Here is a 19,715-nt window from a genome sequence, read left to right on the forward strand (position 1 = left end):
TGCTATATATGTCGCAGCCAAAGCGTTCCTAATGTAATGTTTAATATTGATAGCAGCTATGAACCTTAGAGGCTATCATCTTTTATGAAAATATTTTGCAGCGAGCAGTAGAAACTGTTCTCCGATGTACAGCAGTAGATCCCTGGCTGGGGCCCAACCAATATATTATTTAATTTGTGCTGATAATCACAGCTGAAATCCACTCTCTCCCCTGGTGCAGTTAACCATTACTATTCTTCAAACTTACCAGAGGAAAAGTTCCTAGTTTCTCAGAAGAAATACTAATTTTCAGAGAACACTCATGGAAGCAATCCCCTGTTTACTGAGCCGTAAAGAACTTTAAGATGTCATTTCTAACATTCTGTTCCCTGCAAACGGTTGTCTGTTTGAGTCACAGACTGAGGCAGTGACAAGCACTCAGAAAACTATTGCATCGGACCACTTTTCAGTCTCAGAAACAGTCACAGTTTAGAATCATTGTAATAGTTTATTATTAATTGATAATGTTATGTTACTATTTAGGGAAAATTATGAATGATCTAAAAAAAATATGTTGTAATGCATATTTCCCTCCTAATAATAATAATAATAATAATAATAATAATAATACATACATACATACATACATACATACATACATACATACATACAGTACATATATATTATATAGAATATAGAATATAGAATATAGAATTTGAGATATTTTGTATTTATTAAATAATGCTGGCTTCTTTATTAACAAGTCCCCTCCAAGTCCTCAAGTGCCTATAGTTCTTCATGCTTTGTCTCTTCTAGCCCTCTGTACAGTACTGTGGGAGCTTCCGGCTTTACATTACAAAGCTTCCTACTGAGAGGGGGGTGCAGTGGCTGGATTAAAAGTGATCTCCCCCACAACCTGTGCCTGCCAAAGTCTGCTTCTGATCAGCAGCCTGTTTAAGAAATACATCCCCCCAAGGCAACCGCTAACCCTGTCACAGTGGAGACTGACCTCTTACACTGCAGCAGCTCCAGACTGGCTATTGACCCCTAGCCACCAGCCAAGCCAGGAATCTGAATTCCCAGTCTTCTAATGAGAATGGTCCACACTCCAGCAGCACACAGGACATTCTGCAGTTTGTCACTGCTCAGCGTTTTTCTCATTCTGCTGGCCAAAAGTTTTGCATCACCCTATAGAATGAACACATTTTGCTTCTTAAAGTCAAATGTAACTTGCTGAATAATGTCAAGTTAAAATATTAAATTACATACCGCTTTGTGGTTTTCCATTTACAAAAATTGAAAAATGTGACATTTTCAAATCTAACATGAAATACTGTGCTGCTATTATGGCTTCCGACAGACTTTTGCAATATCATTTTGTAGTTTCTTTGATTCATGATGTTAAATAAAAGATCTACGTTATTTTCATATAGTTTTTTTTTTAAGTAGTGTCTCAATCCTAAAATTCTAGGTGATGCTAAACTGTTGTCCATAGCTGTATTTGCCCCCAGCAGACACAATTACAGAACCTTATCTTATAAACAAATGTTCTACTAAGAGCATTTGTTTTTAAGATACGGTTCTGTATCTATTTTTCTTCAAGTATCTTGTTTGTTGTTCCAGCACTTGTGACTGATTGTGAAAGGCTTGCTCTGAAAACACCAGTCTAAATAAGTGATTCTCTGAATCAGTATAAAAGTGTTCAAAGATAGCACTTTAAATTGGAGTATGGCTTTTATAGAAAGATAACCTTATCTGAATTTAAAGGTATACAAAAGTCCTCAGCTGTGACAACGTATGAATTTTGGAGAACGCTAAAAAACCAACGTTTCTTTTATTTTCATGATTCTAACATTCTCAATAACTAATTTTACTTTGTGGTGGAAATTTCAATATTTGTAATGGGAAGTATTCGTTTTTTAAATCAAATATGGCAACTGTTAATACCTATATAAAATTGTGGTGCACTGGTCATTGTAGGTTCATTAATGCAATAATGTTGCACCAGGAACAATGGGAAAGCAAGTTAATAACTGCCTGTGTGTGATATGAATGATTTCTCTTTGGTAAAGCAAGTAGAAACCATTCATATCACAACATGTGAAGTGACACAAAGACACAATCACGTTTTGCCAGGAAGCCTTTAAAGACATCTTTCTGGGGACTCCCAATTGTTAAGCAGCAGCTACTTTAAAGGTGTAGTTTAAAAGTTTCATATTTAAAAAGGCTGCTCTGTAAGAATAATACAAAACGTATACTGTATCTGCCCCTAACTAGCACTAATCATAGACTACCTTTCCTAAGGTAACTATTTATCAACTATTTATTCAGATAAAAGAACCTTTAGGAAACGTAGAGAGATTTTGGGCGTTGTTTTAAGGAAACTGAAGCTTTAAAAATGGATCACGTTAATAAAGAAGCATTTATGTGGTGGAGAGTGAGAAAAAATGAAGACAGATGACTTGTATTGAGCCTTTGGCAGATTTGACCAAAATGTTCCGCAGATTTATGTTGACCACAGTCAGAGGTCAGGAGCCGTGAATCACTTGTGAAGGACAGGGTTAGGTTGCCTGGTCTAAGAAGGATAAAGAGCCAGCAATTGAGACGTTTTAGCCAAAGTTGTTGTGCCTGTCTTAAATTACATAGTGCTGGCCTACGGCAACTGTTAAACAGCTGAAAAGCATTTGGATTTTCCAGCTTTAGTACATTAGAAGAGCTGGGCTCTCATTTTGTTTGAACTTTTCTTTTTCCAGTCATTTCAATTCACCACATCTCTGTCAAATAAAAAAAGCAAGTTTCCTAACTCATATGTTACCCTTCTGTTGTTTTAGCCTGTGGCTTTCACACATTCATTGTGACTGCCAACACCTCACTATGTAGAATAAGCTGGATAGGGTATGTAAATGGTGCACAGAGAATATAATTTCAGAAATGCGTGAAGTCCAAGGGTACTTTATTAAGCTTACTGAGGCTGATAAGAGCCACGCTCTAATAGATGTGCTTGCTTATTTATTTTATTTTATATATATATTTAATCAATTTGAAAAGCCCTGTTCCCACTGTCAAGCGGTCCATCATCTGTTTTCACCCTCCGCACCTAAGCATGGATTTAACCAAGCTGGACCCAAGAAGCAAGGGCCAAGCCTGGGAAGTCGGCTGACCAGCCCACAGCTCCCTGTGCTCAACAGATGGTATAGCCTCAATGGGAAGATGGTATAGTTTCAATGGGAAGATGGACAAAGAGTTTCAAGATGCTAAAAAAAAAATCATATTTTTTTTTAACGCAATATATTCATACTGTATATCTGTGCCTTAAACGCTTGTATTTACACAACGGCATGATTTGGTGTCTGCACAGTATTTTACATGTGCAGGCTATATGGTTCGTGTTGTATTTATTGCGTCTGTTTGTGAGTAAAATTACCAAAGATGTGGTTTATGCATTATGTTTTCTGTGAAAAGCTGGCAGCTTGGGTGCGACGAGTTAATAATGAAGGTGTTTTTTTCCCCCCTTGTCGCTGCAGGGGTGCCTGCGGCAGTGGGAGTCCCCCCTGGGAAGGTCCCTTTTGCATTGCAGCTCCTGTAGTTGGAGTAGTTGAGAGAGAAAGAGAGAGACTCTAAAGCAGATACAAGTACTGTACTGTACTGTAGTTTAGTTGCATTGTTAGGTGAATTTTGTTAGAGCACAACTCGGCGTTTTAGACCATCCATTTAGCCACTGGATCTCTCAATTTCAACTCCGAGGCGAACATCAGTTGGTTTTCAGCGTTTTTAACATCAAAACGTCTGGATCAGCTGGCATGAGCTAACCCACCAGTTATGGAAACCAAACCTTTCTTGTCATTGGGTAAGTTTCTTTTTTTTTTGATAATTTGTATTTATACTTGAGATTGCATTAGCATTTCGACAGCAGTAGCTTCAGCGGTTCTGTGAAAATCATTTAGTGTTGTTTTCGCCGCATGTGTTGTCGTGTTCATTTGCAGATTATGTAAACTCGGACAAACGTGTTTTTTTTTTTTATATAGACGTATTTATTTATTTATTTTAACTTGTTTGTTTTTAGACTTTATGCGTGCAGCTGTAAACTAATTTAGAACATATTAAAATAAAACGTGTAAGTGGTTACAGGTTTTGGGTAAATACACTTGCCTCTTTTCACGTTTGGTGACGAGATGTTTTCTCTTTTCAGTGACATTAATTCAAAACATAAACTGAACGAGCAGTCAGGGTTTTGTCAAGCGAGAGCAACAGCGAATTTTAAGTGTCACACTTCTGTACTCGTGATTCATTTTAAACCATTTTCTATTAACTGTATGTGAGACATGTTTAATTTGATGTTTTAATGTAAACAAACAATATTCTGCGTCAGAAATTCTAGCCATTGCACACATTCTAGCACTTGTAGTAGTATTTTCGTTATGTAGTGTAGCACAGTCCGTATCGTACCGGTGTGGAGTAGTATTGGCATACCATAAACTCAAACATATTTGTATTTCATGACAAGGGTTGCAGTTAAAAAATAAAACAAGTCGAAATAATTTAACTACCCGTACTGTAAGACAAAACATCACACCTGATATACTAGGCTAGGGGGTACTTTAAATGCATTTCCAGCACTTTCAGAACATAAATGTCTTAACATCAGGTTATTAATCACATTTTTTTTTTTAGAACGTTTTATTTTTCATAGGCATATTAAAAAAAAAATCAACTTAAAAATATCGCAAATTGTTAAATTAAGTAGGTAAATAGAAACACATTTGTGTTTAATCCCGATATATAGTACTTTAACCCCGTGGTGAAATGCAGATAACTTTAGACGCTCAGTCCTTAGAACCGGAGAACGGGCAAATTGATTTGATGCACTACGAATCAGCACAGGGATATGATTGGTGAAAGTAAAAATAAAGGGAAAAATGGAACGAACGAATGAAAGGTGCCGCGCATACTCTGAGGTTTCAATGGTTACTGACAACATCGCTACTTTTGTTGTGATTTGGTCTGGCGTTTGCATATCTCATTTGCAACAAACAAACAAACAAAACATTCAGGTTGTGGTGAAAAAACAAATGATGTAAGGCCGTGCTGTCGGAGTGCACTTCGGTGTGTGGTGGGATTGATTCAATCAGATGGCTATTATGATCACTGAGCTGGAAACTAAACAAACAGTTCAGCTCAAAAACAAACAGCAATAAGTCAAACGCACACTTCAGGTTTGTCTTAGAGTAGCTAATTCCGGCACTGGGTCTCCAACATGCGCCTCAGTCTCCGGTCTGGCTCATTTTATATATATATATATATATATATATATATATATATATATATATATATATATATATATATATATATAATATGAGTAAACTTTTGCTCTAGTTCAAAGTTGGACCTTTTTTTTCTTTTTTTTTTAAACAGAAAAAAAATTGCAGCTCCAAATACGAATTGGTTTCCTGCTTAACTTGGTAGTTTTTCTTAATATTAAGTTTGTCCTACCTTTTGTTTTATTTAGGTACAGTAGTGTATTATTCTTTATGGTAGGGTATGTTTAGTACTTCAAGGACAACTGTGCATTCCCACCACATGATTCCAGAATGCACATGTTTTATTGCACTTGGGAGGTGGATGAAAGTGAATCAAAGGAAGGGTTCCATTGATCTGCTGTTATTTGCTGTCAGAACTGAAACATGGCTGGCTCTGGTACAGTGACCTATTGGCTGTCAGACCATTACAGTATACTATCACCATAAAACAATTAGAATCACATAGTTAGATACAACCAAGCATATTCCTGAAGCGTTAAATTATTTTGTAAACCAGAATATTGGTAATAGACCCTGTTCTTTTTGTTTTACTTATTTCCTCCTTAACTGCTTGAGATGCCTTAGAATCATCCCTATGGCTTTGTGGTTAAGTAGCTTTAGACAGAGTGCCAACATAAAATCGCTCTTCTGCAGGTATCTAAGTGGAGCAAAGGAAGTACTGTAGCAGCAACCCAAGTTAGAACACAGTTTACCGGAGCTGTGAAGGAAACTCGGTATGCAGTGCAGTGAGGACCTCCCTTACCAGTCAAGCGCTAATGTAGAAAAAGTGCCTGTCAGAGCTGCAAAATGATCAGTAACCAGCTTATTTATGTACACCGTTCTTTCATTTCACATCATGTCTCTCCCACGGTGCCTCCAGATACTATCCAGACTCGGCTATGTATACATACTTAATATAAATATCCACAAGTGACAATAAACAAATCAAACACAGTACGGGCTCCCCGGGAAGTGGACAATAAAAATGAACAGTGCGAGAATACAACACAATAATCATGGCATAATGAGCAGTGGTGGATCGGAATACCGCCACCGTTAATCTCGTAGCACACTCTGATATCTCGTAACACTTCACTTTATGTTCAGTTACAGGGATGGAAATAAGACTCCCATTGCATAGTAATTTGATCCATTCCAGGCTTTACTTTGAGCTTAATAAGACACATCTGAGCTGGTTACCTATACCACTGGGCTAATCAGGCTTGTAATAAAACTTGGACTGGGTGAAACTGCTATGCAATAATTTCCATCCTTGAATTATGTTAATTAATGGGTCAATAAATCACCGCTGGGGGAAAACAGAAACAGGATTAATACAGAGCTTAAAGGTGGCGGTGTTTAGAACCACTGCTGCTTTCATCATTAAAACAGACCCCTAGGAATTAAAATTCATTTGAATTTCTTAGCTGTGCTAATGATGACTGGTTAATGGGGTGGTTAATTGTTAGCCTGTATATGTGATATACAGTACTACTAATAACTTTCTTAGATAACCACAAACGAATGTGTTTACAAACTCTTTATATATGGCTAGCCCAGTCAGACAGCAGCAGCTTTTTGCGGTTCCTGTTGACGATCAGCATTAGAGGATTGCTACTGGGATTAACTGGTACGTGTCCACAGTGTGCGTTTGCCTGAACCCTTGTTCTGGAATTTTCCCAGGGTAAGTGCTGGTCCAGAATGAGGGTCACCCCTTGAAGTTCATGACAATTTAATGACTGTGAGAAAAGAATACTTTCACATTGTGTGACTTTCTTTTTTTTTGGGGGGGGGGGGGGGGGGGGGTAATTAAAAGGAGACAGATTGGTTTATTGCATTGTTGTTTTGTGTTTCAAAAGTGATGCTGAGCCTCCTTGTGAGCGACCACAGCTGTCATTTTTATTGGCAAGGGTTATTGGGATAGTTAATGGCTTAAAGCGACAGCATTGGCTTTTCTCCTGTCCTTGTCCGGCCAAATATTTTAATCAGAGATGATGTGCTATGAAAATAATTTTCTTCCAAAGCCCACGATTGTAGTCCTGACTTTTTTTTATTGGATTTTATATGGTTTGTTTTTTTATGCTTAGACAGATATATTGCAAAAAAAAGACCCATATTTGTTGTAGACAGAAATATAAATCCTTATTTAATAATCAATATATAAGAAGATATCATAAAAAGCTGTCTTTCACTAGGCTTCATAATCACCTTCTACTGTCCTGTGTTTTCTCTCCAAATTTTGTAAGGCAATTTGGTGGGATACAGGGTATAGTGGTATGTAATATCATCATTTTAGCTTAATATATGAATTGTGAATGAATATTGACAAATCTATGTCCAACACGTCCAAATTATAATGGAGAAAGAAGTTTACATTTCTAATATTTAAGTGCAAAAGAAAAATACACAAATGAAATGTCTGCAGCTGAATTCATTTATAGTGTAGATAGGTAGGTATTATACACCTCAGTCCCCATGCATTCAACCTTTGGCCTCAGAATCTTATATTATTGTGGCAATTCTATCAGGTGTGAAGGTCATCTTTTACAGTAGAAAATAAGGCCGTAAAAACAGTATTTTCTGGAAGAGTGATCTGCAAAGTTTTATTTCCCTAACACAGTACCCTCCCCCCCCCCCCTCCTGCTTTTTATTATTATTTTTTTATTTTTAAATTTAGTAGTCACCAATTATTTTTTATTATTTTCTCCCAATTTAGAATATCCAATTATTATTTAAGTTTGGCTCATTGCTGTCACCCCTGCGCTGACTCGGGAGCGGCGAAGACAAACACGCGCACCCCCCCCCCCCCCAGCCCCGGAGGGCGCTCGGCCAATTGTGCACTGCCCCCTGGGAACTCCCGTCCAAGGTTGGCAATGGAATAGCCTGGACTTGAACCAGCGGACGTCCAGGCTATAGGGCGCATCCTGCACTTTACCGGATGCGCCACTCGGGAGCCTTTACCAGATGCGCCACTTTTTATTATTTTATTGTGACTATTGCTGCCAACAAACACCTTGTAAATTCCACTAGGGCACCCAGGCTGGTTTTTAATGGTTTCTGCTAACCTATTAGTACCAGATCCACCATGCTCCATATGATGCAGATGCCTTTGCCAGATTTTTGTACTTGTGTTTTTATACATCGGGGAGAAGATTTGTCAACTTGACTTCTGTTTAAAACATGACGAAGAAGTGTGTTCGATGCATAATAGTGAAGAAGAATTAAGCTGCCCAACATTCCTACTAAAGCAGCCTTTTTCAGTTGTCATGGCAGCTGCTGTTCTGTGTTGTTTTGTTTTGTTTTGGTGTCACTGAGACATGTCACTAAGGGGATTAGAAACAGGTGGATAACTGATGTTCAGAAGAGACGGGTCTCTTTTAATTTTCAGGGTATGGCATTGCCGAGAAGTTAAAGTGACAGAGTTTCAGCTGAGTCCCCAGCCTGAACTCTCACCAGTAGGCCTCACTGCCCTGAGCTCTGGGCTAATAGGTTTCACTGATTTCAGTCCCTGAACTCCCTACCACTAGGGTTAACTGACTACAGGCTCTTAGCACTTACGAGTAGACCGCCTCCCAGTCACCGAACATTAACAACTAAATCTCACAGTCCCTAACTAAGCCCATTGCAACACTGCCTCCTACATGCAGTCATCAGTTACAGTGGCACCCTGATCTAGTGCACAGAAGTGAACACAAGGAAACACTTTATTCCATTTCTGTTACACGGCAACCACATTGTATCCTTCAGTGTGATTTTATATTTGTGTTTAAAAGCTGAAGTGTGGAAATTCAGAGGAACTGGCTGCCACAAAAGTGTGTTACCATAACGTCTCTCACCTTTTGGAGATCTAAGCTTGTGAGTCACTGCTCTGTGCTGTTCTGGACAGATGTACATAATTAGAAATGTTTCTCAGAAGTGGCCCTGGTCTTCTGTGAAGAAACGGAACTATACCCATTGTACCACACATGGGGGGGAAAACCTGTTGGCAAAGCGATTAGCAAGTGTGCAGGTCAAGGTTCACATGCTGGTCACATAGCTCTTTCTGTAGATTGGTGCCACTGTTAGGATAAGCCTCTTAAAACTGAATGCCAGATACTGCTGGCATACTAAGTACTACAGGAATGGCTGTTGCTGTACAGCTTTTGTCACTAGCTGTAGCAAAAGGTAACGTCACAGCGATGTGTTTTCCCCAAAAATTGCCTTTTGAGGAGCTTTTGAAATGTTGTCTTTTAATTGTAAAACGTATATAGAACACTGCCTATTACAGGGAAAGCAAACTGGCTTCAACAACGGGTCACCAGAATGAACAGTATTTACACAGGGTCGAACTTTGAGCATGCAGTCTGTTTATTGGAACAGACTGTCCCCTCAATGGCGAGAGATTTTTAGTAAGTGCTGCCAGGTCTTCATGTTCTGCTGAGCAAGTAAATCCTGAAGTTTGCACTCCTAGTCCTGCAGACAGCTCAGCTCAGTTTGTTATATATATACCTCTTCCCCCATCCCCAATCAAAGATGCTAACTGCAGTACAAACTTTACAGTTTAAACGAAAGCACTAAAAAATATGGTCGAAAGAGACTTGTTTACACATTGAAAACACCCAGTTATAACATTAAGTGCTGCTTCAGCAAAAAACAATATTTTACAGTGAAATCTATGTCTATTTCCTAATTAATTGAGGCGGGGGCGATGGGGGGGGGGGTGGGGGGGGGTTGGGGGTTGTGAAATGGGCAGTTAAAGAAATTTCTGAGTTATAAGTGTTGTTAAAAACCTGTAGGCATTGGCTTTCTGATTTGGAGTTGGCTGCATGTTTAAAACGAGTCACCCTTACAGTTTGAGTTTGTGAGGTTGACGGCAGTCTGTCCCCTTTGAACCCCAACCGCACTATAAACCTATAACTCTTCTTTTACCTCTGACACGTGGGATTGACAGCGACTCCACAGTTTTTTAAAACACTTCACTGTCTGTTCTGGGTGTGACATCAACGATCATGTCGCAATTTAGCAGCCCATTCCAGGAAAATAAAACCTCCAACATCAGAAGCATTCTAATAATCATCACAGCCTTTTTGTGCATCTCTGCTAATTATCTCATCATTTAATTATCCGCCCGTATGCCAGTCATGAAACCCATCTGATAATAATATCGGCGCTTACTACTCTCAGTGAAGCAAACAATAGACATCTGTTGGAGTTTCTGAATTGCTCTTTGTAGGTTTCAATGGCAAGGACAGCCACACAGGTGTCTTAATATGGTGGCAGGGGATCACAGCTGCCTGTCAGTTTGCCAAACCCTGGCTGAATGTGTAATCTCTAAACTAAATTAATGGTTGTAAAACAATTTAAAAAATGTAAACCAAATAAGTAATTGGAATAGTTTTTTGTACCTACTTAAGCATGTACAATGATCTTTTCGCAAAATATGCAAGAAAAATAATGAGTGCTATTAAACCAGGTCTTTTGCAAGATGCAATACCAAAACTTTGTACAAATTGCTGTTTGTACTGGACTATATAAGGTAGAATGGTGTTGATTTATGTTCTGCAAAATGTGAAATATTCTTTAAGTAACAAAGGCAGAAACATTTATTTCCCAGCACTTAATTCTGTCTCAGATCTATTCAGCAGGCCTGGTTTTTATTGCTTTTTGCTTGAGTACAATATTTGCATAACTTATTTCTGTAAAGGAGAAAAGCCGTGTTAACTGATGCCTGCTTAAGAGTCCCTGAATTAAGCTGTTTCTGTGTCTTCCCAGTAGAAAAAAGTACACTACTAAAGCACAAGGTGTTTAAATGAAGACCAATATCCACCAACTGCAATTTTCTATCAACATTTGGGGAAGGTGTCAGTAAATGGAAGTAATAGCGTAACTCTCTCACCCTGCCTAAATCTGTAGTGGTTTTAACCCTGTAGAGTTTTATCACATGAATGTAATTAGAATGGTCCCTTAGGGTTAGCTTATAGGTTTACATTATGGTTATTAAAGTAAGAACAATATTATTGTTTCGGGGGTTAAGTCATGTTAACAGGTGTATTTATTTTTAAAATATAATTCTGAAACTGTGGGGCATGTTCACAAAACTCTAGCTTAACATCAGTGCCAAAGCCGTCTCTTAACTCTGTACGACACTGAGAAAGGTGAAGGAAAAAGTCAAATGTGTTGATCTGAACCTTGTTTACCTGGTGGACAGGTAGGAGAATGTTGTGTTTTGTGGGTGTAGATGTAATAAGAACATTTACAAAAACAAAACCAAAGCTGGACTCATTATTTGTCTCTCACCTTTTTTTTTAAATCCATCTGTCGCCTGTCTGTTGGGTTATTATTATTATTATTATTATTAGTTTATTTTGCAGACGCCTTTATCCAAGGCGACTTACAAAGACTAGGGTGTGTGAACTATGCATCAGCTGAAAGACGGAGCACAAGGAGGTTAAGTGACTTGCTCAGGGCCACACAATGAGTCAGTGGCTGAGGTGGGATTTGAACCGGGGACCTCCTGGTTACAAGCCCTTTTCTTTAACCACTGGACCACACAGCCTCCACACAGTTCCTGAAATGTTGGCAGGTTTTATGACTTGCAAATATTCTTCTCATTTTAAGGCCTATAACAGTCTTAATTGTGACAACATTGTAGCAAGGGAGCACTGCAAGTCCTGAGTTAAAACTAGGAAGAAAATAAGTCTGCTAGACAAATGTTTAGGCTAGTGCTGTCATCACACCGAAGAATAAAATAATTGGAAATTACAGATGCAATCATACAATTAGTTCTTTGAATGAGGTTTGTTTGAGCTCTGTCTTGAGTAATGAAGGATCCCACATACGTTAGGAATTTCCACCTCTGCGTACTTTTTGTTAAAAGACCAGACAGCTGGAAGGGTTGTGTTTTTCTGCAATTGAAATAAATGATTTTGAATAGGTGCCTACCTAAATTTAGCTTTTGATATTTGTTATGATGAGCTCAATTTAAAATAATAAAAAAGTGTAACTGTTTCAGAACTAAATTACTTTGCGTAAGGTTTTCTCTAAGATAACTAATCTGATAGGTTCAGTGTCTAATATTGAAAAATAAAAAATAAAAAATAATGGTGTAGATGTACACACCTGTATTTGAGTAAGGTTTTCTATCCTATAAAGCATCCTGCAGTTTCAACTGTAGTTATCTCTCTAAGACCCGATACAGGGTTCCAGTGTTAAAGTTTAGAACTGTTTTTATTACATATTATTACATAAACTTGTTTTATTACACGTTTAGATTACATATTCATTATATATATATATATATATATATATATATATATATATATATATATATATATATATATTTTCTCGTACTTGTTGGCTTCTTTAACAACAGTTTCATGAATTTGAAAATAGTTTCTGCAGTATTAAACAGACTTTTATGTAAATCTTGAGCTTGTATAAGCCTGTGTGAAATGTATGAAAGCAAAAATCAAAGATGTGAATAAAAAGGGGCCTAGTCCTTAGAACATCTTTGAATATATAATATTATGGGTTTTTTTTAACTAGTAGATTAAATGTCTGAAACGGACAGTAAGAGAGAGAAAGAGCTTCTGTCCCAGCCTGCCTTCACACCGACTGCTCTTTCCTGTCGCTGTGTGCAAGTAAACAACAAGCAAAGAAAACAAATCATTAAATGTCTGTTGAGATCAGAGTGACCACCGAGGATGCTTTGATCATTCTGAACCCTAAGTGCTATTGAGCGTCGGCCCCCTTTTGATCTATAGCTCTCGCCCTGGAGTGTGCTTTGCAGGTTGCGTTGTACAAGGAAATGGTTGATTCCTTCCCTAATTAACTGTGTCCTTTAGATTGAGCAACCAGCTGAAACAAACAAGGCTGCTCCATAGACCATCCTAGCAGCTCATTTTGGCGTGTAAGGAAATATAACCACATTTACAATAATGAGATCTGATTTAAATGGTAACTGGAGGATCCAAATGCTGCTGTTTTATATCCATATTTAAGGAGATGCTATTTTACTGTACAGTAGTGATATTTTGATCCTCTATGGTTTACATCCGTTGAACAGAGCTCAATAGTTTCACTGCTCTTTGTAAATAGGATCATACATATTGTGTTTCGTTATCTGCTTTTGTGATGTGTACAAGGCTACGGACTGCATTGACCTTTTTGAAATGCACAATCTTAGTGTAGACAAAAGGGTATAAATGCATACCATACCATTTCTCCATCACGTGCTATTTTTGCATCACCCACCCCAAATGAGGAAACGCCTCCACTTGAGCTGGATTGACCCCATAAAGAAACAGAATAACTGTTTTCTATAGTTTAATTTCCTTTTGGTTAGAATTATAGACCAAGCCCCTCCATTCCTACCTGTCTGCCTACTTCCCATAGAATTGCGATTTGTTTGCAGTGTGCGTCTCTTTGATCTGGCTTCAGAATTCAATGTGGCGTGTGGTTCATAGTTTATGGGCCTAAAGCAGGTGTTTCTGCATTCTGCAATGAAATTCAATACATAGCATAGACAGCAGCTGAATCTTTTGATATTTGTGATGTTTTGAATGGTTCCTGGTGAGCATATTTGTCCCTTTTCCTCCCTGTGTCATATTATCTTACTTCCCTGGTTACTTCCTGTACCTGCTGTTAATAGAAGATGACATATAGAGATAGATCTTTACCCGCTATCTAACTTCCTGCTTCCTTCAGTCGCTGTTGCCTTGGAGACCAGAGGGTCAGACGGCAGGTTAAGAACCATTACGACAAACAGAGAAAAAAATGTTGTACAATAAGGAATCTCAAGAAAAAACAATTATAAGCTGCTAACCATTTATGTATTAGGCCGACTCTCTCTGTTTGTATCCCACAGTTGAGTGTAGAACAGCTAAGGCAAAGTGTAATATAACTGGGGGATGGAGCCAGGAAGTGAGGCCTTGCATGAGCAATTCAGTACCCAGTTTTCCTTCAGTTGTAACCTCCTCATTTCCCTCTTGCCCTCTTCTTTAACAAAACCCAGAGGTGTTTATGGAAGGATCCTTAAATGTGTTTGAAAAACCAGAGGCTGTACAATGGGGAACTGTATTGGCTGCCTTCAGTACTTGGTTGTGGAAAGGATGGGGGAGTGGGTGCCGATCCTGCAGCTGGAGAATTTCAGGGGACATTTTAGGAACATCTGGAGAAATGTATTAGGGTCCCTCTTTGATTTTTAACATGGTCCGCTGCCAACATGTTCAAATCTACCAGTGGATGGGGGGGGGGGGGGGGTCATTTGAACAACAGAGAACTTCATTGTATTGCAGTTTGAGTCATTCCATTCATTATCAACAGCTTAATTAGATACACCTGAGCTTGTAACATGCTGTATAAAATATGGCTAATTAATCTGACCGTAAAATTTGCCATAACTCAAACTGCTATAAATGTGGGTATTTCCATTGCTGCAGTGCATATGTATTATTCATTTAAAACATGTACAGTTTTAAATTATTAATCTTAACGGGAAAGCCATTTCTACAGTCAGGCATCATTTATACATCTCTCGCTGTTTCAAGTCAGCGTTTTGGCCCCTTTATCAACACGTGATTTTAGGCCATCATCATTAGCTCAGGCACCTAGGTAAACCATTTTTATACAGCAAGTGTGGAAAAATCTAGCGCTGAATAACTTTTTTGCATTTAACTTAACTTTAACTTTTCAATTAGGAGACGTAATGGAGGGCCAACAGCACTGCTCCAAATCAGACTGCGTTGCTAAGGAGATATGGGGCTTGATCTAAGGAATGTCATTTCTCAAATCCAGACGTCTAATAAGATTTAAACATGCTTTCTTTTCATACATTGCACATTTTCTATAATCAGAATACTCCATGAACGTACATGGAGTTCTGTGTTTAGTTCACTTAACAGGAGGGCTGTAAAGAACCCACTGAGGGCTTGCTTGTTACTTGGCTGTCCTCATTCATAGATTCTGCTTTCTGTTGTGTAAAGACGTCTGGAGTCTCATTTGTGGGTGTGACAGGGTGGCTGTGTGGTGACATCAGATCAGAAGCAGGAAGGAAACTGACACCAGTACTGCAGATTCAAAATAAAGACGTGGCTGCGCCGTTTATTTAAATACAAAAATAAAAATAAAAGGTTCAAACAGAAAAAGACTGTGCTCGCAGAGCAAAATAAAAATGTTAAACAAAAATAATCACGAACATAAAACAAAACAACACAGGTCAGGCTGGGCAATTGCTGTCACTGTTCCTGTGTTACTATTTTTTAAGTTTCGTTTCTCTCTCCGCTCTCGCTCCTAACACACCCACACTGAGGGTAGAGAGCTGCAGGTTTATATACAGGTGACCATCTCCCGATTAGCAACAAATTAATCACTTAATCACCTCGGGAGATGGCCACCTTCTGCACAAGGTTTTTAATTTATTCCCGGCAGAGGACGAGCACCAATCTCGCCTCTGCCAGAACACGTTTAAAAATAAACAAAACAATAACAGACATGGCGCATGGCTTTCGCCGTTATACATTTTTAAATAAATACAAAAACACACGGCGCCTCGCCGTCATAAAAATACAAATAAATCATAAAACAAACAAATACAAAACGATAATCTGCACAGGGGCGGAGGGGGGGGGGGAACCCCGTAATAAAAATAAACAAATAAATAATACGTACAGGGCTCCTCGCCCCGTTACAGTGGGATTATCTGCACTGAGAGTAATGCAATATATTAGTGTGCGCTGCTGCTTCACTGCTTTGTGGTGTCAGCAGGTGCTAATAGGAGGAAATGGTTAAAGCACATTGAAATATACATGGATTTTCAGTTGTGGTTTTACAGTGAAATGAGCACAGTGGTTAGAGGTAGAGCTCTGGGCTGTAGTGTGGAAATTAAGTGACTTTGAATATTTCCCAGTGATTGGAGAGGTAGACTGCAGCTACTATAAGAGAAAGACTGCAGCTAAATAGTTGGTGTCACAAATTGCTGCAAGAAAGTTGGTTGGTTTCGAGTGTCTTGGAGATTTGAGTGTTAGCAGTCAGTATAGACCAGAGGTGGCCAAACCACGGCTTGCGAGCTGCATGGGGCTCTTGGGCAGTTCAAGTGTGGCTCCCTTTAAAATGCTGGGTGACGCTCACTTTGCTGGTCCATTGAACTGAAGAAAGAATAATAGAGAGAAAGTAAAAATAAACACAAGTTTATTATTTTTGTTCTCTGTATTCATTAGTGTTAATTGTTCTTTCTTCTCTCCCCTTCTCTCTCGTTCGCTTTCTCCTGTTTCTTTGAGCCTGCATGTTCACTGCACGGATATTTTGTCACTTGTCGACTTTTTGACAGCGCTCGCTGGTGTGTGCGTATTTCGATCACCGACAGAAAGCCGGCTGTGCAGTTGAAAGTAAATTTCATAATTCTGAAGCTTTAAACTAGACTGCGAGAAAGAGTTTGCTTTCACTGAAAACAGTGATAAACCCGAGTCTCATCTGCAACAGATTGCTTACACATTGTAGACTCTACAAGGCGAGCAACCTCAAACATCATTATGAAACAAATCACAACACATTTTCACTGGAATATCCTCCTGGATCAGACTTAAGGCAGATGCTCCTTTCAGCTTTCAATAAAGAAGCTGATGTAATATTGCTTGTGCCAAATGACCTTATTCAGATGAATGAATCGTTTTATAAAATTGGAGTGTTGGTGCTAGACTAGAGAATGCAGGTGTAAATGTTATATTGCAGGTCTAAAATGTTTATTATATTTACTTATCTTGCATCTCGTCATGGGCAGGTACTGTAATCCCTTTCAAAATAAATACAGTGCATTTGTCATCCACAAAGCTCTCAAAAGTATCTAATACACCTAGCTGTCCTGCTTTTACATCCAGCATTCAGATCTTCAGGGGAAGAGCTTGTCAAAAAGAACCCTTTTTTTGGTTAAATCAGGTCAGTTAATGTATTTTGCTTCATAATAACTGAATCTATTTTATTTAACGTGTGTAATACATACAGTATAAACAGAAACAATGGAAAAAACACCAATGTATTCAACTTTAAATAACACACGGGTACAATAAAAAATAAAAATTACACAGAAACTGTGTAGGCTTTGCAATGTTCTATCCCTTGTTCTTGTGTATTTTGCTGCCACCACGAGATAGCCTAACAACTACTGTACTGAACAACAAAGCTAGTATTTGAAATGTCTTGCTCACAAACATTTCATGTCTTGCAGTGTACGTCTCGACCATATGGAAATTTTGGTATGCAGCTCGTAGGGTCAGGAAGTTTGGCCACCCCTGGTATATACAATTTAGGGTTATCAGACACAAGCTCACAAGTCTGAACCCATAGTGAATGAGGAAACATACTGGCCCAAGCATTTTGACAAACAGCAATCAACAAAGTGATGGCTGCTGCATCACTAACAGGAGGCTGTCTGGAGGCCTCAGAATGAAGGTGGTGAATGGGTGAAATCCACATTTCTCTACAAAATGCTGTATTAAACCAGCTTGTATTTTCAGGGGGAGGGCTGTAAAACATCTATGTATTAATTTTAAGCAACCCATCCTTGGTGTCCTATTGCTGCTTATCTGGATGTATTATTCAGACATTGCCCCACTGTGGCGAAATTCCTTACATGCCGATAATGGAGAAATTGATACTGTTCCTCACCTCAGTTTTAAGCAGCGCTGAAATGAGAACAAAAAAAATAAATACATCCTCTATTTTGGCATGTGATCAGCATCATTGTTGTGATTGGTATTAGAGAATTTGTCATGATGGTAATTATAAATGTTTGTTGTAAATATTGTAAGAAAAAAATATATTATTATTGTTTGTTAAAAAAAAACCCACAGGGGCTTGAACACAGCTGACTCTGGGTTCTTGCTAAAGAGGGATAAGAGCAATACAGGTAGTAATGAGAAGCCACTGAATTCTTTATTAATCTTCCACATAAACCTGATCAAATAAATACAACACCATAGTCTAATATTTACAATATTTACAGGAGGAAAATGTTCTTTAGAGAACGGCTCTTCTGGAGGTTTCCCCACAGTCATTGCATCATTTCATACGTAAAATTAAAGTCAAATAAAAAAATTTGAGAAGGTATACCATTTTTTTATTTATGGGGATGAACATGTACGCATTATGGAATGTTAAACGTATTCATCCTTAAAAAATAAACACTTGTTATTTTGGCCTTTTTTTTTGGTAATGTAAATATCATCTCAGCAAAATTAAGACATTTCCATGAATATCATAAACCACCTTAACAGAGTGTGCTCTTTTAGAGTATCTCCTAATTGAAAGGACTGAGTGTGTCCTTAATGATGAGCGAGTCTTTATACAGAGCTAATGAGAAGGAAAGAGTTTACACACTGGCTTCTAACCAATGCGGTCCCAGTACTTGGAAGAAAGCGTATGTACCAGAAATTGATGAGCTTTAAAGAGATAATTGTATACTGCACAGTCACCCTGTTGGGCTGATAAGGCAAGGACAGAACTTGTCCATAAATGAATAACTTCGGGTCTGGCGCCTGAATGTTTGTGGTTTGAGGGAAAGATTTGGCAGGCTGGAAATCATAATTGCCTGTGACAGTTCTACTACGGAGATGTATCGCCAAAAAAGGCTTTGATTTCCATTGATTCAAAGCTGCAAGTATAAACAGCAGTTCCAGTGTAAAGGAATCTAGAAGTGTGTGCTTTTAGCATTTTATATTATGTTTATTAATCTTGTGATATTTATAGTCCGCCTCATATTTTTCCCCACGTTTTCAGCACACAGGGAAACACTGGAGTGGTAAACTTGTGTGTACCAGACATTTGTTTTGCCCCTAGGAAACTAGAAAGTAAGTTTTGATTCTAATCAGAGCACAGTGTTATTTGATCTATGTTTACCTAGAAGGCAACAAATCATAAATTTACAATAAGCCTCTGTCTGTCTGGCTGGCATTTTTACCTGCCTTGTGGTATGTCTTTTCATTCTTTGTCTTCTCCAACTGTAAATAGAAAGCGATCTGGATTCCACCATTAATCATCCGGAATTCTACTTTATATACTCAGTCTGTCAGTATCTATAACTATACTGTATCTATCCTGTTTTACAATGTCTCAGGTTTTTAATACCTACTGTAGGCGGTTGTCTTGAAGTTCAAGTTTGTTTGAGCGAGGTGTGGAAATGGGTGTTGAAAAAGCGTTCCAGAAATGTCTGGCTGAACTGACTATCCTTAAAGCACAGTAATGGAGTGAGTGAGATCTGATTCATGTATTCCAGTAGACAGGCGGTGGATTCCCAGTTGATGATTTTTCTTTTGTTCTCATTTCTGTGGAGGTGGCTATCGTCACAATATTGCAGTTTCAATTTCTATTAGTATTTCATGACCAGGACCCCTGAATGTGATGTACAATAGACAGGAAAGAGCACAAAAACATTATACAGAGGAAATTTATGCATAAATGATGTCTGAA

The 19,715-nt window shown here is 38.4% G+C and overlaps 1 protein-coding gene across 2 annotated transcripts in view; it reads left to right on the plus strand.

Moving 5' to 3' along the window:
• The first annotated feature begins 3,514 nt into the window (after positions 1 to 3,514).
• LOC117396884 (retinoic acid receptor RXR-alpha-A) overlaps positions 3,515 to 19,715 on the plus strand; it is a 110,676-nt gene continuing 94,475 nt past the window's right edge. The window contains exon 1 of one of the 2 annotated variants that reach the window (XM_034909092.2): positions 3,515 to 3,826. In XM_034909092.2, the coding sequence (XP_034764983.2) occupies positions 3,799 to 3,826 (28 nt within the window). In that variant the 5' untranslated portion in view covers positions 3,515 to 3,798. The remainder of the gene's footprint in view (positions 3,827 to 19,715) is intronic. The other variant, XM_034909093.2, reaches the window with a different exon arrangement.

Source organism: Acipenser ruthenus, chromosome 31, assembly GCF_902713425.1.
Source record: "Acipenser ruthenus chromosome 31, fAciRut3.2 maternal haplotype, whole genome shotgun sequence".
Classification (NCBI taxonomy): domain Eukaryota; kingdom Metazoa; phylum Chordata; class Actinopteri; order Acipenseriformes; family Acipenseridae; genus Acipenser; species Acipenser ruthenus.